Consider the following 22,669-nt stretch of genomic DNA (forward strand, 5'->3'; position numbering starts at 1 on the left):
TCTTAATTTTGTGGATCCCGACCTGTGTGTTAACTGCACTCTTTGATTTTTGATTCGCTCGCTTGTGGAACCTGTGGAGCGCCGACCGAGCGTTGCCAGATGCGCGCATTTTGTTTACACTGCAGTGCACTGTTAGTTGGCTGTTAACCGCTTTGAATTAACGGAATCTTATGCTTAAATCCAAATTAAAAAACAATTGTAACGAATATTCATAACTTTTGCATTTACTATAGAAAAATAAAAACAATAAAGTAAACAATCTGAATTTCAAATCTAAACAAATAATTAAAGTTATTCTTTAAAAATAAAAGCACTGTAAAATGATAAATTTAAAATTAAGACAAATAATTTAGGTTATTCTTTTCTCAAAAGCCATAAATTTGAAACTTTTCAGTCCAGTTGCATACATATATTTTATCTATATGGATTGTATATGTAAATTATTCGTATAAAAAAATTTCTTTATCCGGAAATATAATTGTTTATATAGGGTCAAATTGGCGCGTCAAATGAAATTCGTTATCGTTTAACAATATTTTCCGCTATTTATGTAAGTTCTACTATAAATCTAAAAGTCAAGCATATTTCATTTCAGTCACAATGAATTTACAAGTTTGTCTATACATTATAGTTCTTATATACGTTCGCGAGGGAGATACCGGCGGAGCCTGTCATTATTTCAGTGAAAACAAGGTAGTACAGCCATTTAAGATAAGAACACTCAGATGTAATAAAAAAATAATCTTTTTTCTTCTAGTTGGACTGGTTCGACGCATTATTTGCCTGTCAGAAAAAGAAACTATGTCTGGCTAATTTTGATACAAAAGAAGCATTTGATGATCTCCCACGAAAATTAAATATTACTGAGGAGTATTGGATTGGTCTAAACGGTTATGAGAAGAATGTACTTCGATATGTATCCAACAACGAAGGTGTTAAATATATGCCACCCGAAGCCACTATCAATGTTGAGCAGCCTTGCATCTTTCTAAAGCCCATCTTTCAAGGAAAGTTAACCTTTGAATCAGACTACTGCTTACGTCGGCGTCGCTATGTCTGCTCATCGGCCGTCATCTGCAATGGTGTGGCGACAAACAGCACCTATAAAGACAAATATTCTACAGACCTTCCTTGTGATATGAGCGACATTGCCAAGGATGTCATTGGCATACCCAAGTAATAATAAAGATCAGTCGACATATGTTATTGTAGCATATGGGTATATTTCAGATATGACTAGCTACTTTACATTAATATTGCAGGTCTACTTAACGCAATAATCTTTGCGTTGTTGCCGGATGACCGCATTCAATTTTAGGCACTGTTGCCGTAGGTTGTCATTATCCCCTTTAAGCACATCAATGGTTTCCTCTTGCCGATGTATGGTCTGATGAACTCTGCAGCAGATAAAAGGTTAAGAGATTAGACAACTTTTAGTATACAATTGTGCATTAGGTTTACCGCTTCTGTAACTGTTCCATTTCCTGCTTATGTCGCTCATTGAGCAAGGCCACCTCATTCTGAATATCCGTGTTCAGATTGTCGCGGAGCTTGTCACGCTCATTGATGATATCGCCACACATCTTCTTGCTGTGCCCCAGCTCCAGATGCAACTGTTGCACCTCCGCCTGGGAATTGCGCACCTGAGCATCCGACTCTGCGAGCTTGCCACGTATCTCCGCATACTTTTCCCGTAGCGACTTTTCCACATTCTCCGCAAGGGTTAAATCCTTTTCGTACTTTTCCTTTAATCGCCTGCAAATAAATACTAGTCACTCACTTTGCTCTAACTCTAGCTCTTTGGCTACTTACAGCATCTTCTGCTCGTGCTCCTCACCGCTTTGTAGAGCATCCGCCTCCATGCGCACCACAAGCTCATCCAGCTGGCGATCGCGCTCGGCCCGATAATGTTGTCTAATAGCGTTCTCCTTTTCCGCATTCGCCAGTTTGCACTTGTTTTCATATTCGGTTTTCCAAAGCTCAAAGTCCGCAAGATATTGCTGCTCGATTGTATTAATGCGATTTTGATATTTCTCCTCCTGCTTTGACATCTTCTCCTGCATCTCGAACTTGGCCTGCTCCAGTTCGCCATCTTGTTCGCGCTGCGCCTCCTGTCGCTTAACCTGATAATCGCATTCCTTTTGCCTCAACTCCGCCTGAAGTCGTTCTCGCTCTGCGGCAAAATCATCAGCCAGCTTTTGCCTTAACTCCGCTTGGGTTTTTTGCTCCTCCTCCAGCTGACGCTCGAGTCGCTCTCGTATAGCGTTGCGTTCCTTTTCAATAATCGCTTCACGATCTTGGGCACAGCTTTCACGAATGCCATTCTCGATCTGTTCGTGCTTGAGTCGCGCCTCCTCCAATGCATCGAGCAACTGCATCTGATGAGAACGCTTCAAATCTGTCACTTCTCGTTGATGGTTGCAGTTCATCTTATTGATTTCTGCTTCCAGTCCCTTTACTGTCAACTCCTGTTTCGAACAAAACACGATTACAGCGTAAACCCAATTGCCTTCTCTGCCTTCAACCCACCTTGATTTTCTTGGTATTCTCACGAACCCAACGCTCCCTACGTATTTTCTCTCCAGCCAAAGTCGTCTCCTTCGCTCGAGTTAGCTCAGTTTCTAGTCTATGCTCCCAGGCTTGATTCTGGCTCTCCAGACGTCGCGTTAGCGCCGCAACCTTCTCACACAGCGATCCCTTATCCTTTAGCAGCTGCTCGATAAATCCTTGATGACGAGTCACCACCTCCTCGTAATGCTTTTTCTGGTCACGCAATTTGATGGCATTGCTAGACTTCTCCGCTCGCAGTAACTTTTGCTTTTCACTGCGCAGCTGAAGAACGTGTTCCTTGGACATGTGAATGGCATTGGCCAACTCATTCGCCCGTAGAGTGAGTGCAATTACACGACGTGCCAGTTGATGATTGGGCAGCATCAACAGCTCCGACAGTCTGCAAATTAAATAATTATCGACCTTTAATTTTGGTATTTACAATGAGTTTTCCCATTTATCATAGATTCATCTAAAATGGCTTCCTTTCGATTACCCTTTTGATGACTAATTTGGCTCTGAACGTTATTCGATCTTTATATTCATTATTTAGTACTCGCTTTTAAGTAGCTGACGTTAACAATAAAACACATTATTTTATTGCTTCTACGTATAAGGATCAACTTACTTGGGCACTTCGTCGGTAACGTCTGGCTCAACAACGAATTCAACCTCGGAGCGATTGCTATCCGGCATAGATCGTCGAGTTTCCATCAGCGTTTTGTCACAGCTGCTCTCCACATTATTCAAATAGGCCAAAATATCTCTGAAAATTAAGGACGTACTCTCAGTATTAGTAAAAAACAAGTAAGAAAGCTACAGTCGTGTATACTCGACTGTGAGATACCCGCTACCCATTTTGAATAAAAGCAATATATTTTGCGGTATTATTCTCAAAATATACCAAATATACTGCAAAAAATGCTAAAAAAAAATATACTAAATGGTTTATGTGGTATATCGATATAGTACCGCATTTAAAATATACCATAGACGGCACAATATACCAGATTGTCAGCCAAAGCAACTAAGACCCCTAGTAAGTAGGCGTTTTTGCCCATACAAAAGTATTTCTTTAGGGAATTATAAATACTATAGTTATCATTGTATACACCAAAATTCGCCGCTCTATCTTTAAAATTACGCTTGTTATTCGTTTTTTGTGATTTGCGGGGACGGAAGTGGGCGTGGCAAAAATTTGAAACCAACTTGATCTGCGTGCAAACATAACAAATGCTGCCGAAAATTATAGCTCTATCTCTAATAGTCTCCGAGATCTAGGTGTTCATACGGACAGACGGACAAATGGACAGACGGACAGACAGACAGACGGACATGGCTAGATCGTCTTGTTGACGCTGATCAAGAATATATATACTTTATAGGGTCGGAGATGCCTTCTTCTACCTGTTACATACATTTCCTGCCGGCACAAAGTTATTCTACCCTTCTACCCTATGGGTAGCGGGTAAATTTCAAATGCATCTTAACAAGTAAGAAAGCTTCAGAAAGTGTGCTGCACTGTGAGATACCCGCTACTCATTTTGAATAAAAACAAAACAGTGCGGCAATATTCTTAAAATATACCACATAATTAACGTATACCGCAAAAATACTTAAATATACCATATTTGGTATATCGATGAAATAATACATTCGAAATACATATATCATACAGATCAAAATACATATACCAGATTGTCAGCCAAAGCAGCTAAGACCCCATTGTAGTAGGCGTAATTAGCCATATATTTTTATCCGATCAGAACCAAATCTCAGGAATTATAAAAACGATAATTATTATTGCCTGAACCAAAATATATATACTTTATGGGGTCGATGATAACTGCCTGTTACATATATTTCTTGCCGGCAGGATATTTACCCTATCGGTAAAGGGTGCAAAGGCTAGATTTACCAAACTTTGGGTGACCTTGTTGGCTTTCCAATTGGTTTGTCCAATTTTTTGGAACTTAGCCATACATTATCAGATTCCAAAATGAAACTTATAAAAATCAACACACTATGCAAACTATAATTGCTCCAGCATTGGGAACGTGGCACTTTTGTCAAGCTTTGGGACTACTTAGATATTTAGTTATTGGAAAGAAGTCAGTCGTCTCATGGTCCTCGGCTAATCGTTAGCCATCACGATAAAGTTCTTGCAATATGAGATTTTTAAACACCAGATCATACTTTACTCACTTGTACTTGTCGCCGCTTTCCGGAACGCGATCATCATTACTAACCGTTTCAGCAGTCTCCGAACGCGAATCGAGTTTCAGGTTCAACTCGCTGGGTAAGCGTTCTGCAAAATTATCTGAATTGTGGTAATACAGTAAAATATAGAGAAATCAACGATTAGGTAATGATAGTATTCAAAAGATTCATCAAGCCCACCTCGCTTTTTGTCTTCCTCGATCTCTTTGATAACCGACACAATTTCATCATAAGTCGAGTCCCTGGAATCCTCATTTGATTTAAGTGACAACTGGGAGTTACTGTCGTCCATCTCATCGACTCCCTGTTTATGCAGTTCCTCAAATTGTGCCAACGCCTGCTTCTGCTCCTGCATGCTCATCCAGCTATCGACCTTATCCAGATTGTACTCGCTTAGCTTGCGCTCCTCCCGCAGGCTCCCTACGCTGACGGCTTTCTTGAGTTTGGCTCCCGTGCTGGAAATTGAACTCTTGGTCAGGAATTTGGGTTTACTATTCCGAGAACTCGTCTCTGCACTCGCCGGCTTCACATTCTCCTTTTTCTTGCCGACGAACGGCGTCGTGGCGGCCACTTTGAGATAATTGCTGATCACAGAATCAGCGTTGCTGCTAGTGCTATATTGACGTCGATCGTCCTGCACAAGGGGCAGAAAGTTGTTCTCGGCACCAAAATTGCGTTGTCCTGTCGATCGATAAGAGCTCACGCCACCATTGTTGCTATTGTTGTTGCTATTGCTGTTGTTATTGTTGTTGGGGTGTGTGATGGAGCTGGAGAGATTCTTCTCGGAAAGATTGTTCTGCTTTTGGTCTTTGCTCTGGGCCGCGTACTTTTCCAGATAGTTTGGCAATTCCACGTTATTCATGGGCTCAAGGGATTTGGTTTTGGACAACAGATTGTTATCTAAGGTCCCACCCACCGCCTGCTTATACTCTCTGATCACATTCAGCTCCGGCGTGGGTGACTTTTGCCGTGTTGCCGCCAAAGACGACGATGGCGCTATAGGTGTGGTAGATGTTTTCACTTCGGGTTCAGAATCGGCATAGCGACAACTGGGCGCATCGCAGGCGCACTTAGCGTCGGATGCAGCTTCATTGGTGCTGGCCGTGGATGAGGAACGTGTGCTGCAGGTGCAGTTCTCGGATGGACACTTAGGGTACTCGTATGTCTCGGCGAGCACCTCAGCGCTGCTGCCCGCCGAGACAGATGTTCCAAAGTGCACGGACTTCTTTTGGGCGCCAGTGTCGATGGCATCCAGTTTGCTGCTGCCACTGATGCCATTGCTGTTACCAGTACTATTATTGTTATAGATGAAGCTGGGCAGAGTTAAGGGACCCGGAGCAGAGATGTTACTATTACTGTTGCTGCTGCTGCCAGGTCGCATGTCCTGTTTGTCGTTGTCGCAGTCACTGGAATCCATGTCGTTGTGCATATTCGGCTTGCTGAAAGACACTCTACCGGGCAGATCCGGTTTGGCGGTTTTCTGCAGTAACGTCGCATTGCTGAGTCCCGCCTGTCTGGCTGACCAGTTGGAAGCGTAGGATTTGAGCTTGTCGCTGCTGCCGGACTCCGGCATGCTGGCCATAAACCGTTCCAGGTGCTCCCCCTCGCTGTTGTGTGGCGATTTTTGTGAACAGTCCGACTGATCGTCGGTGGAAGAATTGCAGCCGCTGCGACACAACCAACTCCGCTTGATGGGCTCGTCCAGCAGCGATTTCAACAGATCCGTGGAAGATACTTGACGCTGCAGGCGAATTGCATAATGTTGCAAGTACTTTTATTTCATTTCTGTAGCTACTCACGTGTTTGCTAGTCCTGAGATCCTTCTCGGCAAAGTAAACACTGAGTTTGCGGCCAAACTTCGGATCCGCCGACTGCGGTCGTCCCAGAAAAGGCGACGAACGACTGCGTTGATGTAGAAAGTTGGCCGAGCGAGGACGAAAATGGGGCACGGAATTGTTCAGAGTCGTCAGAGAGCGACTGGTGAGCTTGGGTCTCGTTTTCTGTCGTGTGGCGAGGTTTATCTGCAGATAAAGCCGAGGCGTTACGAGTGAAGGAAAGATGTCCATAAATAGATACTGCTGCAATACAATCGAAACGTACCTGCGAGCCCTTAAGACATAAATCCATAATAGCACCCGATTTAGCACTCCGAGTATATACTTTTCAAGTGCATTTAAACAGGGCTTGCTTTGCTTTCCTTTTTAGCCGAACTGACGGCTGCGCCACAGCCAACTGAGCTTGTCCCATGGTCGAGCAGTTTGTTTTGGCCAAAAACAACCCCTGGCTATAATATCGATTAAACGCACGCTACGGTCAGGACATGTGCCCGGCAGATGTTGCCCAATATTGGCCCGATGTTGGTCAGCAATCCAACCCCTGTCGTGGACAATCTGTTGACATGGTTACGAGTACGCACCCCAACACTTTGTAACCCAACAAAAATACAAGTATTACACCCGCTAGGCACAGGTGTTTCAATTTCGGTTTCAGCTTGCTTTATGATAATAATAAATGTCTTTCAATTAAAATCCAATTTTTATGGGTGCAGCTCACTCTCAATATATCTTGGCAATCTCAAAAAAGCACAATCAAATCTATGCACTACTATGATGGATAACGTTTCTGCCAAGGTCATGGCAAATATATTTCGCAATGTCAAAGTTCAAACGAAGTTGAAGTAAACTTGATCTTCCAATGTCAGACCAAAGAGACTCAAATAATAGTAAACTTGAAAGTTGATTAAAGAGAATAATTCATCTTAGAAAAATCCTGTTTGAGGCTTTTGAGAATACATTAAAATAAGAAAATAAAACAAGATGTTGCATATGACTGGTCTTTTTAAAATAAATTACTTTTGAATAAATTTAAGAAATTAATTACTTTTGAACGGGATTCAGTTATTAATGATAATTACTTCTAAGAATTTAGTCATCATAACTTATTATATAGGAAAATTGTAAACTGTTTAAGACCAATTTTAAAGAGTTGAAATGAAATTAAATTACGTGATCACTAAATGTAAATGTCACTTACTTAAATAAACATTTTTTAAAAACAAAGTATTCTTGATGTTGTAATTAATTTCTTAGCTACTTCAAAGTAACATTTTTAGTGCTAGAATAAATCATCTGGCTAAAGTTGGTGAAATATACCAAAGATTAATATGATATTTTCTATTATAGTGTTTCTTAATAATTTATCCGTATGTTAAATGAAACCAATTGCAAGCAATTCAACGAATATTTTAATAATAATAATTTATTTAAATAAAGCAAATTGTTTGAAATAAACATAATTAAGTATAGCAGGTCTGACGACCGCCTCAACAGTTGGCTCGTCATATAGATACAAATCGTACATACATACTACATTCAGTAGTTATTGATATGGTATATCTATGGGATGCCTCTTCGGAATGCGTCTACGGATGCGTATCTGCGGATACTGACTGATGCGTGAAGCATAAAATTAAATTTGGCAACATTTCTCATAATGAACTTAGAGGCTAACACAAAATACAATACAATACAGAGTGAATGTTCTCGTTCCTTTTTTTTGTAGTTTTAGTTGATTAATAACAATTGCACTAACTCCAAAACGCCTTCTTACTCCGCACGTAGAACGGGCGTCACTTGCACCTCATCCTGTGCATCGCTCTTGATGTCGAACTTTAGTTTGGCCAGCTCCTGAAGTTCGGCATCGGCTGCTGACGCAGGTGCATCCTTGAGCACCTTCACGGTGTCGGGATAATTGTTCTCACCGCCGCCAAGCTCCTGCGAAAAACTGACCACCGTCTTGGGCTCGTAGTTGACACCCAAAGCACCGCTGGGATCGGGTGTGGCTATGCTGGGCACATCTCCATTGGTATGCGAGATGGTAATATCTTCAGAGTGTCCATTGCTCTCAGCTGCAGCAGGAGCAGTATCTCCATTCTGGACAGGCGGCGACACGGGCTCAACAGCAGCCACTGGCGTTATGACCTCCACTTGGGCCTCAACAGCGGCAGGAACAACCGATTCCACCTCGGACTTTGTTTCGGTTATGGGCTCTGCCTCCGGTTTGGTATCATCATCCTCGCCAGCCACCGCTTTGTTGACCTCCTCAATGGCCTTGGCCACCTCCTCGGGTGCCACATCATCACTTGCCACATGGCCATTGCTAACAGGCTGCACCTCGGGCTCTTCGATGTGTCCGTTGCTGGATTCAACCGCAATTTCGGCAGCAGTTACGGCCACGGCAACGGCCTCAGCCGCAACCACTTCGACTGTCTCTGCCTCTGTCTCTGCCTCTGCAGCCGGTTCGCTGTGACCATTTGTAGCTGGTTGCGGCTCCTCCTCAATCTTGGCCGGCAAGGGCATTTCGAGGGCCGGCACTATGGCTGGACTGGCCATGGTCTCAACGAACGAGGTGCGATTCGGTGAGTCCGGCGAGATCATGACATGCGTGAAGTAGCCACTGCGGCGATTCTCAAAGTCCAGCACATTCTCCTTGGCCAGACGCTCCTGAATGCGTCGCTGTCGCAGTATAAACTCCGGCACATTCTCATCCTCACCCTGCGCCACAGGCTCCACATCAACGGGCTTGGGGCGACGCAGCACCACCTTGGCGGCCTCGTTCTGCTCCGTTGTGGCGGTGCCATTGCCATTGCCATTGCCATTGGCGGTGGCGGTGGCATTGCCGTTGGTAGTCGCCCAAGTGGCGGATGCATTCGAGGGCTTGAAGACGCCATTGAACTTGGTGCCTACCACAAATTTGTTGGTGTTGCTGATGAAGCTGCTGCTGTTGTTGTTGACTGTGGTGGTGTTGGCGCTTTTATAGGCGTTGTAGTTGTTGTTGGCATTGGGCTGCGGTGACAACGGATTGCCATTGTCTTTGGTGCTGGGCGAACGGGCGATGGTAAAGTTGGGTTTGCCATGACTGATCAGCAGCTTGGTGGCCGGCGAGGGGCTCTTGTCGGGCAGCGGGGAGGGCAGACCACTGCGAATTTGTATGCTGGGCTTGTTGATGGTATCAGCCATGATCTTATGTGTGTGTTTCTCTCGAGTCTCGAGTCTAATAGCGCTTTTACTTTCCGTCGATCTCTGATCGTCGTCGTCGTCGTCGTCGTCGTTGGCTAACGGGGCTTCGCTTCGTCGTGTTTAGCTGTAAAAGTAAAAAGATGTTTAAGCTTGGAAACATTTAACATTTTAAATTCACCAAATGCTAATTTTTTGCCAAATCATAATAATGAGCAAATTGCGGTGAAAAGCAACCAAATATAACATAATACTAGTCGCGGATATTCACTCGCACACAACATAAAAATGCTTATAATCAAATTTAATTCAATGTGTGGACATTCGCCAGCTAATTATTATTATTTTAATTTGCTTTATTAGCACCTTTAGAATGCTGCCAACAACTTTCTTTGCACTATTCGCTATTTAGTCCAAACAGTCGCTTTTTAAACCAATTCGCCCTGGGCCTAATTCCATGATGATGATGATGATGATGATGATGATGATGAATCATCCAAGTAGAAAATATAGATTAGAAGAATTTCAATTGGTTTGGAATGGTTACTCATCGTCTTTTGTTGGCCAAATGGTTTTCAGGAAATATTATTATATACTTATAATCAATTGTGACGTGCCAGAAGTCGTTTAGCAATTGCTTCGACCAAAACTGATAATCTTATTAATCAATTGAAGCGCGTGGCTCATTTATAATTTATTTAGTAAACCAAAATTATAACAGAGTCAAAAGTACACAATTTACTTTATAACTGGGGCTTAAGTCAAGACATTTAATTGTTAGAGTAAACAGTAATTAATATTTGCTATCTACAATTGATTGTGACTATAAAACAGTTCGAAGTTGCTAATGTTCATCAATTACACTTTCAACGCTGGTGTTGACCAACTCAATTAAGTGTGTTTATGTGTTATATCAAAGAGATATATATGTACATTTAATTTGGTAAAATAACATCAACCGCTATTATCTATTTTTGTTCAAAATTGATAGTAAAGAATTTAATAAATACGTTATTACAATCGCTCTTTAGCAATGCGATCCTATAGTTTATGGTTCAAAGTATAGTATATCTAAAAGATCACCAGTAATAAATAAATAATAAATTTTTAAAAACTTTGAATTTATTCGTCGATTTAACTAACTCTATTATAGTAATATTGTGTTATCAAATCAAATACATTCATACATACATTCAAATAAAGAACATTGTCGTCACTAAACATGCCAAGTAATAATATCTGGGTAATTCTTTGACGTAAAATGTAGCGTGCGATAATATTTCAAGGAAAAAAACATAAACAGAAACAATTTTAAAAATAACTATGGGTTATTCCTTTAGCCCTTGATTACCACTACATTTATAGGATTTTAGGAGATAAAATATATAAATTCGTTAATTTTTTTTTGTTTTGTTAAAACAAAAAAATAATTTCAAAATCATTTGTATTACTAATTAAATAGATATAAGACTCAACTCTATTCAAAATAAAAAATGTTGTGCTATATGTTTTTCAAATGTGTAACTAGCAATATCGTGAAATTTTCAATGATACGAAAACTTTATCAAATCGAAATATGTAGTTTTCATTTTTTCAATGTCATTCAATTTAGAATAACTTAACTTAGCCCAATTACCGGGAACCTAATCAATTTATTTTCGCTTCTGCTTTGTTTTATCATCAAAAAAATTGTATAATACCGATACCGAACTAAACCTTTATCAATCTACAATCAACTCCTAGGTTCGCGCTATCAATCACATGCCTGTCCACACACTTCCCCCAATTTGATCATCAGTAATGCAAACTTTGCATTCAGTATTGACTTTCGCTAGCAAATTGTAATTTTCAGTCAGTTCAGTTTTCAATTATTTGCTACTGTTCCACATGGCGTATGCGTAATTACGTAATACTTGGGAGGGGGCAAACACAATGTCCCCAGGGTCATATGCTGGTCATTGGCAGACCCCCAAAACAAATGCCATTGATTGTTTATAGAGCTCAGGCGAGCTTAAATAACAATTAATTCGCATAGAAATGTGTGTGAAAAGTCCAAGCACCAAATAGGCGCATGTCTATCTAATTGGGCAGGCGACCAGCCAACTTCATAGATCGATCAAGTGCATGTGACTGACTGACTGGCTGGCTGGCTGGCTGACTGAGTGACTGTCCAGTTAACTGGTTTCGTTGGCGTCTTATCAGTGCGCCAACACACGTACAGGTTGATCACAACTGATATCGAAGACCACAAACAATTTTCAATATCAAACGGCGTTCTCTCCTCTCTCTCTCTCTCTCTGCCTCCTACTCTGCTCCCGTGGCCAATGTCTGGAACTAATTAAATTAAGAGCTGCAATTTATGTGGAGCTGCATTGCAGCTACTCGTAAATTCAGTGCACGTTCAATTACTTAGCCAAAGGTCAGAGCAGAGCAGAGTTTATTTGATTTCAGTTTCAATTTTATTGTCCGCTTGTAATGAAGGTTATTGTTTGTTTATTTGTTTATGGCGTCTGGCCAAGTGTCTGGCAATTGTGATGCATCCTAAATGAAGTAACTAAATGGAAAAAGATTCATGTGATTCTCGTTGAAGATAAGTTTATACATTTGAAGCGTTGCAAGAGTAAGTTCAACTACAATCGATAGCAGATGTCGACTGTGAAAATGGAATAACTAATTAAAAATATTCAATATATTTTTTTAAATGCAAAATATGAAATTATAGTTATTATTTTCGCCCGTTGTGAGTGTGCACTTAAAATTTTATTATTTGCTGATTGCCAGTTTAGGAACAGCTGAACTACATTTTAGAGCTACACGTGCTGATCGAATGGGCAGTTAAACTATTTTGTCGGCACTTTGGCACTGTTCACTGTACTTAACGGCTTATGATGTGACTGCTGAGCTCTGGCATTCATTAAAGTAACACACTGACTTAATTATTCAATCGAACGTGCCATTAGCAATATCAACTGTCGTCATTGTTTTTTTTTCTTTCTGTTTGCTGCTAAACCTAAAGTTCCCAAAACCCCATGACAAACAATTAAACAATGTAGAGCTGGCTGATAAAATACAAAAATAAATTAAATTACAAAACGAGCGAATCGGACAACAAATCTCAATTGTTTTGTGATTTCGCCGACGGCGACTTATATAGAAATTGAAATTGCTGTGGGGGTGTCCGATGTATGCTTTTTGCTTTTTGGTGGCTCGCTAATTAAATACAAATATGCAGCTCAATAGGGTTCAGCTGTTTACGGCAAATAATTTAAGCTGTTTAGCAACTTTTTTCTTCATTTTTTGTTTGTTAGTTTTTCTAATTGTGCTCGAAAATACTAGAGAATATATATTGCCAGAGGGGAACCAGAAGCTGCAGTGCGAATTGACCTTCAAAATTTACGCCATGAAATCAACAACTACTATTCAAAAATATATTATGTTTTTTTAATTTTTTGTTATTTGCATAAGGTGAGCAAGAACCTGTATGATTTCGTGTACAACAGTTTGCACTTAACGTTAGACAGAAAAATAGAAAAAATGCGACTATAAATATATCAGACTTATGGTGAATTTGATCTTGAATTGATTGAAAAAGAAAGGGAAAGCGCAGTCTGATTTATTTGTTTAAAAATTGGACAAATGTTCGTATTGATACAACTTTCTTATATCATTTGATTATGCTTTAAGCTTCCGCCCTTGTCAATAGCGTCGAGCTCTTCTTTCTCTTTTTTTTTGTTTTTTTTTTTATCTGCACATATCACAACAATAAATCGAGGCGTTTATTTATGAGCAAGTCTCTTCTTCTTTCACTTGGCAAAATTCTGAAGTCCAACAACAAATTTGAGGTGTGAATTGCGAGTGTGACGAAAAACGACTCTGAAAGTGGTATCTAACAACATACTAATAAAGTAAAAGTGGAGACTGCTCGACTCTCAGATACTCCACAAACGGAGAAACAGAGGAATATTTTTACCCGCAAAGTAGTTTTCATCATTTTTTAACTTTATTTGGGAGTGGTCGAGTGTTTTGCCAATTATTACTAAAATACTATCGCTAAAACACTCCACTATGAGTGGTTTATGACCACAGGGTACAAAATTCCCCAACATAAAACCCCAACCCAGATACAGATACAGAACCCGGCCCAAAAGCCCGGCCATTCACATTGAAGTTGTTGGTTCGGTTGGTTTCTGTATTTTGTATTTTTGTTTTTGGTTTTTGGTTTTCGGGAACAGAGTCCCATGTTTTGTTGCGTGAGTTCGGTGCGTCTATCATTGGTAAATCAAATTGGTTACTTGGCCCCCTTTTGTGACTGAGAGGTAGGTGTGTTGCCAACTCGGTCAGACAGACGCGTTAGCAGTGTGAACTGTCTGCTGTATTGCCACAATATTTTTACACACAATTGCAATGAGTTGTTATTAAAAATATGAATATATCTCATCTTGACTCAGTTAGCTGGGAATTGCCTGTGTGCGCCTGAGTTTCGTATATCTAAGTACACAACTATGTATATAGATACTTCCATCAAGTGCGCTACGTGTTTGGCTGGCAGTCGTAAATATTAAAGTAAGGTCTATAAACCAGTTTTAATGCATAAATGTTAAAATTGTTACGATTGCGGCAGACGTTAATCTTATCGAATGATAACAAGAACTTTTTGGCAAAAATAAAAGAACAATAAAGAGCACAAGAATTGTGCAGATAAGAAAACCAAACCATATACATAATCCAGAATATTTCAAGAGCATGTAATACGCAGAGTATTATTATCTAATCTAATAATATGTACTGCGATTAACGGCAAACTCAAACTGGAAATTACTTTAAAGAAAGTGAAAAGCCAACTCTTTTGCTAACTGTTTTTGTTTTCCTTCGTTTTTGCATAAAAGCCAAAGCATAATAAAAACAAAAACAAAAACAAAACTAAACACGAATAATAATAATAATAACAAAAGTGGGTTCAAGGTACGCGTCAGCTGCCAACTTGGGCGCAATAGCTGTAAATACTTTTTTTTTTTTTGTTTTTGTTTCTGTTCAACACTCGTAATATGAAGTTTTGCATGCAATCGAGCTGCAACACAAAAAAAAGTGAAAACCATTTGGCCGATTAAACGCAACCATCAAAGGTAGCAACTCTGTACAGTGAATGAGAGTGTGTTGTATTTTATTTGGAATGTGCCGCTTTTGATAGAACGTGAAAATAGACATTTTTGGCCAATTTACAGATACGCGACAATTGGCAACACTGTCGCAATTGAACGGTACAGGAGCACAGTACGGGCACAGACACGATTGAATGTTAAGCGGATTCATATTGTACAATATTTGTTATTGTCATTTGTTCGTTAATCGCATAGAATGCGCTCAGTTATTACAGTATTTACACGTTAGCAGAATTTTTGGACACGCACCTCGCTGAATTGTAGAGCTAACTGTTGTTGTTGTTATTGTTGTGGATGCTATTGTGTTGGAATTGTTGTTGTTGTTGTTGTTGTTGTTGTTGTTGTTATCTTTCACGTTGTCGTCGTCCGCTGCGTTACCGTAAAACGCCAAAACGTAACTGAAACTAAACCTGAACCAACTTCAACACTGACGAGCACCTCTAAAGTCTGAAGCAGCCGTCGACGTCGACGTCGTCTCGTTGTTGTTGTTGTTGTTACTGTTGCTATTGTTATTGTTGTTGGTGTTGTCGGTGTTGTCGGTTATCGCGCAAAGTGCTCGTGCGCATAGCAGGGGCAAAAATAAAAAAAAAACTACATAGCTGAGCAAAAGTAAAGACGCTTAATAACTAAACAAATGCCCTACAGGCGGACAGGGGACAGCGGACAACGGACAGTGTGAAAGGTATAACTACCATATGCTGCACTGTCATCATCAAGTATTATACAGGCTATGCTATAACACGAAATAACCAACTATTTAAATAAGCATTTACGTTTAATTGTTGCACAAATTATGCATAATTTGTTGTGAATGGCGTTTCCGACACTTTACAGTTTCAGTTTGTCTAGCGCCCAAAAAACCAAAAACTATCAAAAGAACTGACACAAATGGTTTGCGCAAATATTTAACTAACGTGACGTTAAGTGCTATACTCTCCGCTGTTATAGTATACTACTCTTATAGTGAAACGCAGGGTTTACACGTGTGCTCAGCACGTGATCATCTGATCACGTATGCAACCAGTTGCACAAAGCCTTTTGCTATTTTTGCTTCTATTATGCAACCGCTTAACGCTCGACTCATTCGCAATACCTTAAGTATTTGTTATTTAAAATGGCACAATTATGTGCAAATATGGGTCAGAGATTATAGAGATTACTGTTCTAATTGCACTCATAGACTGCAAATAGCACGCTAATAGTGCCGTACAAACAAACACTTGGAGATATCTGAAGACTTTGACAAATAAACAAAGATAATTTTGTATAAGAGCATTCATTATCAGCAAATTATAGATCAAAAGTAGCACCGCCAAGTAGAATTAGAACTCAGGGAAAGAAAAAGAGAAAGAGAGAGTGGCTCCTCAGCAGGAAAGGCTGATTAACAACTATCAGCATCATCGAGCTTAAAGATTTCCATACAAAGATTTTTACCCAAAAAAAAAAAAGAAAAAACAAGTTGAGTACGATTATAGCACAGATGCTTCAGCAATTCCAGTCTAGGCTAAGAACGTTGTCAATCCGGTATTTCTTTCTTTTAACAGTTTCATCATGTTCATTTCACCGCATAAACATTCCTCACATCGAGAGAAGTTGGCGCACGCAAACACAAAATGTTAACAGGCGCTTCACCTATCGATTTGATAATTTCGCTATCACCAATTTGGCTTGTGTACTCCACGACTATTGTAGCCAGTGTGTATGTGTGTGTGTGTGCGTGTGTGAATTCTTTGATTGTTTCAACGATACGGGCTCAACGATTGTTTGCCTGCCTTTTACACGTTACTTTTTTGGGGCCCTAATGCGCCTCGGAGCTTCCGTCGTTGGACAGACTGTCAATAAAAAATAAAATAATAATTTATAGACAGATTTTGTTGGCCATGAAAGCCGATAGAAAGAGCGAGCCAGAGAGTGAGAGGGAGAGAGAGAAAGACAGAGGTGAATAACTAGAAGAACGAGGAATAGGAGCCAAAGGCGTGGCCTCATTCTATGGCGATAAACGGTACTCGTACATCATATGAAAATGCTCATGAATCGCAAACAAACTCAAAACTGGTAAGAGGTGTAAGCCTTCGACCCGCTTTGCTTATTGCGAATAGATCCCAAGCCAGTTTTACACTTACACTTACTAGTATGGCAATGAAATAATGCGAATATGTGTTAATAATTCCACTGACTGTAGAAATGTTCTGCAACTAATTCAATATTTGCACATTATTACAATTAGCGAGTACGCAGTACCTTTCAGCTGCAAATCTACATAGTATATAGTATGTATTTGCCCGGTTGAATAACACTAATTGGCATACAAACACACAAAGCAGAACCGGAATATGTACGCGCTCGATGGGGAGAGAGGGGGAAGGTCGGTAGAGGGGCTACGCTATGGTATTGCATTGAAGCCGGCGTTAGACGCACCGCTCATACCCGTTTTCCCGTCTGCCTGTTGCCCGTTTACCCCAAACAACCTTGACAAAGAAATTTTCAATGAACGTTTAAAATTAATTTGCGTACAAAAGTCGAAAAGAGGCGCACAAAGCAACACCAACAACAACAACGACAACAACAGCAACATTAACGAAATCGAGAACACGAACACAAACGTTAGAAGATCATTTCTTTTGACCAATATAGTATTTATCATAACTGTATATTGTGAGTTGGAAGAAAATTGAACCAATTTGCACGCAATTCTTTGAGAAATTCTACAAATATTTGTGAAAAAATTCAACACAATAACACAAAAACATTTGATTGGCTTAATTATGCACAATAAATTATAGTTCCTCCATATATGTACATACAATATTTATGCATATATGTATGTAAGTACATATTTGTCGTTTTTTTTCAGCTTTCTTTTCTCATATGGTAAATTGCCGGGCGATGCCAATTAAAATAGAAATTGTTGACCTACCAAATTTTTATTATAAGTATTGTTATGTGGCCCGCTTAGTGCATTTGCATAATAAATTAAAATATTTGAACACAGAAACGTAGCACACACAAATTTGTCTGCGTAGTTGCTACTGCAATACAAGTATAACACGCGCTTAGGGTGGACAAAAACTTTCGAAACTCTCGGCTTTGAAATTGGTAATGCGCAAAAACGCTCTGCACAGGCGCATAACGTGTTTTGAACTGAGCGCAAAGCCAGCGACGATCGCTGATCGGTCAACAGCGCGAACACATAGCGACAACAACAACAACAGTACATCAGTAGCAACAATAGCTAGCTTTAATGAATGAAAGTGTAATTTTTTGCCATAGCTGCCTCTATTATTGTTACAATGACAATGTGTAGTTTTTCCACATTGCCCGAAGCCCACAATGACTGTCCTTTGCACTCCCACAAAAGGCCAATAACAATGCGATAAAAGCATGACTAAAAAATTTAACATATGCTGCGTATTGAAAATTCGCATAGAAATTTGAAATTCAAGCGCATAGATGCAGCAATTTATCGATAACATCTCTAATGCCATTTACAACACTGCTTTTTATCGAACCAGTCAATTAGTATATCACAAAAGCTTAACATTTCGATCATTAGATTCTTGTCAGTAGGCAATATTTCCTACAAAATTTAAAAACCAAAACGATAACGTTATTAAAGCTCACATATTTAAACCCAGCAGTATGTTTTGGTATATTTATTTTGAGCGTAAATTAGATTATTTTGTAATTTAACTCCATCTGGCAGCACTATCAGCTGTTGTTGCCTGCCGTTGAAGAAGCAGCAGCGTTTTGCACGAACTTATTTTGCTAAATTTATAAACTCACAGCGGGATAATGGCTGGACGTGAAGTCGTCAAACGTGCTGTGCAGCAGGTGCGTCCCATATTATCCGTGGATCGCGAGGAAGCACGTAAGCGTGCACTGAACCTCTACAAAGCCTGGTATCGTCAAATTCCCTACATTGGTAAGCCACTTGGTTATGTCATCAAACTCTATTATCCCGTCTCCGGCCATAAATATAAACATATGTGCGTCCCTAATCCACAGTTATGGACTATGACATACCCGTGAGTGTGGAGCAATGCCGTGAGAAATTGCGCGAGCAATTCATCAAAAACCGCAATGTGACCGACATCCGAGTTATCGACATGCTGGTCATCAAGGTATGTGCGATCTTTAGGTCCTATCCTTAAGCAACTATATCAAAACACAACTTCTATTACAGGGCCAAATGGAGCTGAAAGAGTCTGTGGAGATCTGGAAGCAGAAGGGCCACATAATGCGCTATTGGAAGGAGTCACAGGATCCTAAACCTACAGATTTCCTCTCAAAGTTCATTCAGGGCATTAACTAGAAATGCATAACAAATTTAAATAGTTTAAAAATATAAAACGAATTGTTTGTCGCGAAAACCAAACAACGTTTTTTCGGTAGCGCTTCGCAAGCGCTTGGTTTTTTGTTTGTTGTTTATTAAGCTACTTCAAAAAATATCAATGCTTTGTATATATAATTTATACAGACTATGAGTGTGAGTGGTTCTTTTTTGTTTTGTAAATATGCGTAAACCTATTTACTCGATATTAATTTATGATTGCTGGTTTTGGTGTGCGCGACTATTGAGAAAACAGTTTGGAAATCAAAACAAACATAAAGTACAAATGGAATTGGAAGTGGAAATGATTGCTGAAGTTGGAGTGAAAGATTGATTGATAGGTGCTTAGTATGGACAGTCTTCAAGCTCTCGTTAGCTATTCAGGATGTTTTTACTTATATTCTAGGCAGGTAAATGGATGTATATTGGTGCTTTCTTTCTCCGTTTTTTATGGCACCAACTCGAGCAGATTGTCCAGTACGCTAATGGAATTCGAAAAGAGATCGGTTGTAATGTCATCGTAGTCCAGACCGAGGCTCTTAAGCTCTGTATAGCAATCGTCACTAAAGCCCGGTATCTCCAAGGAGTTGTTGGTCTTGTTAAATGCATCATGGCGATTGGTATATCCAATACGTTCGCGAAACATTTCGGCCAGCTGCTCATCGGTCAGCTCCACCGCATGAACCTTCTTGGAATGTTGACGTATTCTGCAATTAAAGTAAAACTAGATTGTAACACCAATTTTTTCATTATCTTTACACTTCACTTACTTGCCGCGATCGGCAAACTCCTCGGGACAATGTTGGCACTTGTAAGGATAATCGGTGTGCTCGTATTGGTGCTGACGGAGACGGGCCCGAGTGCTTGTCTCAAAGGTGCAGCTGTCACAACGCCACACCTTTGCTTTCTGGTGATTTCGCTGCTCATGTTCACGCAGCAATGCATAATTTTGGAATTTACTGCCGCAGTTGCGACAGCTGACCACTTCCTCCTCTTGGACATGGGCTCGCTCATAATGCACACGCAATTCTGCCGCATTAATGTAGTTAAGCGAGCACTTTCCACACTGATAATGACGCTCCGAGTGCCGCTTACGATGCACCGACAATGATTCGCTGTTTTTAAAGCTCTTCTTGCATATTTCACATTCGTGCAGCGTATCAACTGCATGCTGCTGTTGCAAATGCATCTCGTACTTGCGCATGCTGCTAAATTGTTGTTCACAGAAATTACAGTGCACCGGTTGCTTCACCTGACAGAAGCGTTGATGGGCCTGTAGACTGGCCTTCGAGCTGAATACTTTGTCGCACGCAATGCACATGTGTTGCTGTTCTGCTCCTTCACGTCCCGCACAACTGACGCCTGCTTGCGACTGCGGTTGTTGTTGCGGTGTGTGCATGCGTGTGTAATGTGTGCGTGCTGAGCGCTGATCCTTGAAGATACGGCCACAGGCTGGACAATTCTGCTGTACATAACAATACATTTCTGGAAACAATAAGAGTAAAGAAAATTAGGCTATGCATTCATCCAAATCTCACTGCAGTAATGCAGTCTTCACAATTACCAAAGTCACCATCGATTTTGTGATGCTCAATCAGATGTTGTTGCATGTCAGTACGACTATTGGTCTCATAGCTATTGCAGGGTCTACACTTAAAGCTTTGATCTAGAATTGCATGGACTGTTAGTTAATAAAAGTCGTTCTTAATAGAACGAATCAACGCACTTTTAGTGAGACCAATGATATCGTCTTCAGACACATCAGAGTTGTGCACACGCATATAATGGCTGCGCATTTGTTTGGCCTCCATGGCTGTGTGCTTGCATATGTGACAGCTGAGCAAAGGAATGTGTGCGGGATTGATTTCCCTGCTTGGTGTGGACTTTTGAGACAGCATGGTTGTGGAGTTCTCCTTATTGGGCAGCAATTGCTCAGTAGCTAAATAAATACACATAAGCATTTCAAAAGGATAACAAAAAACGTTTAGTCTCACATTCTAGTAGTGTGGCTTTGATCGACTCTATTGTTTGCAATTCCTCAGGAGTTTGGTTTCTAGTGACATCGACATCGTTGAGGGTCATGAAGAGTGCACGTTGAATGAGATCATCAGGCAGATCATTTTTGTTATTAAAATTAAAGTTGTTGTTGTTGTTATTGTTGTTGTTCTCATTGTTTTTATTAGTAGCGTCGTTTGTAATACTATTGTCATAGAATGTCTCGCTGTTCTTTGCATCCGATCCATCATTCTCATCTTCCTGATCCTGATCATTGCTTTCATACTTTACATCAAACAAGATAACTGCCGAGCACAATTTTTATATTTATATATATGTTATATAGACTTATTTAATTTGGAGTCTTTTTTCTTACCATCATCTTCTTTTGGAGGCTCGTTGCTCGGCGTTGCATCAGTGTCCAAGCGTGGCACCTTCGCTCCTCGCATATACAGCACATTCTCTTCGATGGGCGCTGAAATGCCATCATAGCTTTCCACGAATTGCTCGAATTCCTGACTAAATTGATTCCAATGCAACAGCTCAACGCTGGCCTTTCGCTTGAGCTCGCCTGTTGATGGCATACTTGGCGTGTGCGGTGGTGTCAACTTAACATTCTGCGATTCAGCAAACAACTTGCGATTCGAGTCAACAGCCAGCTCCATGAAATGCATGGCCACCTCCAATGCGCGGCAACAGCGTATGCAGATCTGCATGGGCCACTTGTAGCCGCCAGCGGAGCGCGCGGTCATTGGCAAATTGGTGCACTGCCGCAAGCCTTGGCCGTATGTGCGTACGCTTTGCAAATCCGGTATTTTGGCGTCCAGCTTGACGGTCTGGCGACTTACCGAAAGGCACGCGCGGCATTTTGTGTTGTTCGCTTTGTTCATTGCGAGCAACGCGTTGGATCTGGCAGCATCCGCTGCGGCGGCCATGCGTCTGATATTTTTGGATGTTGTGTCGATTCGGGAGTGCAAATATATTTGTCGAATATTCTTTATTTGGGTTGAAAACAATTTTTATTTCCGGCTAACAAAAGTTTTGCAAATTCTTCTGTGACTGTGATTGTTAGTGTGACCGTAATACTACATTGCAAAGTATACCGTTTTCTTGAAAAAATATACCAAGACGGTCGCTCAATTCTAACTGTTCTTTTCCAGTTAAACGAAGCTTATCGTAATATTTAATTTAATCGCATTCATGACTCAAATTAATTTGTACAATTAATAAATTTAGTTTACTCTCTATTGTAATAATATTATTTGAATTCATATTACTAACGGAAATTCCTGAAAGATTAGAATTCAATAAAGATTAGAATTTATCGATAAGTGCAATGGGGTATCTAAAAAACCGCGAACAATTGAATATCACCAAAGACATTTGAAGCTAAGTAGTTA

At 40.4% G+C, this 22,669-nt stretch overlaps 5 protein-coding genes across 7 annotated transcripts; 2 read left to right on the top strand and 3 right to left on the bottom strand.

The window, feature by feature from the left end:
- The first annotated feature begins 576 nt into the window (after positions 1–576).
- On the top strand, positions 577–1,233 carry LOC133840541 (uncharacterized). Its single transcript, XM_062272430.1, has 2 exons — positions 577–693; positions 758–1,233. Exons 1-2 carry the CDS (start codon positions 601–603, stop codon positions 1,178–1,180), a joined length of 516 nt encoding a protein of 171 aa, XP_062128414.1. The 5' UTR covers positions 577–600; the 3' UTR covers positions 1,181–1,233.
- Positions 1,204–7,147, bottom strand: LOC133840540 (centrosomal protein of 131 kDa). Of its 2 annotated transcripts, XM_062272427.1 has the most exons (9): positions 6,871–7,027; positions 6,570–6,791; positions 4,951–6,511; positions 4,756–4,870; positions 3,179–3,316; positions 2,530–2,950; positions 1,813–2,468; positions 1,462–1,755; positions 1,204–1,397 (listed from the first exon to the last, which is right to left on the bottom strand). In XM_062272427.1, exons 1-9 carry the CDS (start codon positions 6,895–6,897, stop codon positions 1,265–1,267), a joined length of 3,567 nt encoding a protein of 1,188 aa, XP_062128411.1. In that variant the 5' UTR covers positions 6,898–7,027; the 3' UTR covers positions 1,204–1,264. The 2 variants fall into 2 exon arrangements, with proteins under 2 accessions (XP_062128411.1, XP_062128412.1); XM_062272428.1 differs by lacking the exons at positions 1,204–1,397; positions 1,462–1,755; positions 1,813–2,468; positions 2,530–2,950 and adding an exon at positions 2,956–3,120 and having other exon boundaries at positions 6,871–7,147.
- Positions 7,148–8,010: 863 nt separating this feature from the next.
- On the bottom strand, positions 8,011–17,878 carry LOC133845127 (uncharacterized). Of its 2 annotated transcripts, none has more exons than XM_062279497.1 (2): positions 17,862–17,878; positions 8,011–9,912 (listed from the first exon to the last, which is right to left on the bottom strand). In XM_062279497.1, exon 2 carries the CDS (start codon positions 9,786–9,788, stop codon positions 8,376–8,378), a length of 1,413 nt encoding a protein of 470 aa, XP_062135481.1. In that variant the 5' UTR covers positions 9,789–9,912; positions 17,862–17,878; the 3' UTR covers positions 8,011–8,375. The 2 variants fall into 2 exon arrangements, with proteins under 2 accessions (XP_062135481.1, XP_062135480.1); XM_062279496.1 differs by lacking the exon at positions 17,862–17,878 and adding an exon at positions 15,194–15,339.
- Positions 17,879–18,578: 700 nt separating this feature from the next.
- Positions 18,579–19,428, top strand: LOC133845129 (NADH dehydrogenase [ubiquinone] 1 alpha subcomplex subunit 6). Its single transcript, XM_062279499.1, has 3 exons — positions 18,579–18,866; positions 18,950–19,065; positions 19,128–19,428. Exons 1-3 carry the CDS (start codon positions 18,737–18,739, stop codon positions 19,254–19,256), a joined length of 375 nt encoding a protein of 124 aa, XP_062135483.1. The 5' UTR covers positions 18,579–18,736; the 3' UTR covers positions 19,257–19,428.
- On the bottom strand, positions 19,366–22,354 carry LOC133845125 (zinc finger protein 226). The gene is made up of 6 exons (XM_062279493.1): positions 21,646–22,354; positions 21,269–21,574; positions 21,001–21,213; positions 20,839–20,940; positions 20,045–20,759; positions 19,366–19,981 (listed from the first exon to the last, which is right to left on the bottom strand). The coding sequence occupies exons 1-6, from the start codon at positions 22,202–22,204 to the stop codon at positions 19,723–19,725; spliced, it is 2,154 nt and encodes a 717-aa protein (XP_062135477.1). The 5' UTR covers positions 22,205–22,354; the 3' UTR covers positions 19,366–19,722.
- Between the last annotated feature and the right edge of the window lie 315 nt (positions 22,355–22,669).

This window comes from Drosophila sulfurigaster, chromosome 3, assembly GCF_023558435.1.
Source record: "Drosophila sulfurigaster albostrigata strain 15112-1811.04 chromosome 3, ASM2355843v2, whole genome shotgun sequence".
NCBI lineage: Eukaryota > Metazoa > Arthropoda > Insecta > Diptera > Drosophilidae > Drosophila > Drosophila sulfurigaster.

Bases quoted from the DNA above. Each gene is read 5' to 3' on its own strand.
- LOC133840541 (XM_062272430.1), top strand. From the start codon at position 601: ATGAATTTACAAGTTTGTCTATACATTATAGTTCTTATATACGTTCGC. The intron at 694-757 runs GTAGTACAGCCA...TTTTTCTTCTAG, and splicing joins ATTATTTCAGTGAAAACAAG to TTGGACTGGTTCGACGCATT.
- LOC133840540 (XM_062272427.1), bottom strand. From the start codon at position 6,897: ATGGATTTATGTCTTAAGGGCTCGCAG. The intron at 6,792-6,870 runs GTACGTTTCGAT...CTTTATCTGCAG, and splicing joins TATGTCTTAAGGGCTCGCAG to ATAAACCTCGCCACACGACA. The intron at 6,512-6,569 runs GTGAGTAGCTAC...ATTCGCCTGCAG, and splicing joins ATCTCAGGACTAGCAAACAC to CGTCAAGTATCTTCCACGGA.
- LOC133845127 (XM_062279497.1), bottom strand. From the start codon at position 9,788: ATGGCTGATACCATCAACAAGCCCAGCATACAAATTCGCAGTGGTCTG.
- LOC133845129 (XM_062279499.1), top strand. From the start codon at position 18,737: ATGGCTGGACGTGAAGTCGTCAAACGTGCTGTGCAGCAGGTGCGTCCC. The intron at 18,867-18,949 runs GTAAGCCACTTG...CCTAATCCACAG, and splicing joins TCGTCAAATTCCCTACATTG to TTATGGACTATGACATACCC. The intron at 19,066-19,127 runs GTATGTGCGATC...CTTCTATTACAG, and splicing joins TCGACATGCTGGTCATCAAG to GGCCAAATGGAGCTGAAAGA.
- LOC133845125 (XM_062279493.1), bottom strand. From the start codon at position 22,204: ATGGCCGCCGCAGCGGATGCTGCCAGATCCAACGCGTTGCTCGCAATG. The intron at 20,941-21,000 runs GTGCGTTGATTC...ATGCAATTCTAG, and splicing joins TATCATTGGTCTCACTAAAA to ATCAAAGCTTTAAGTGTAGA. The intron at 20,760-20,838 runs GTAATTGTGAAG...TATTGTTTCCAG, and splicing joins CAAAATCGATGGTGACTTTG to AAATGTATTGTTATGTACAG.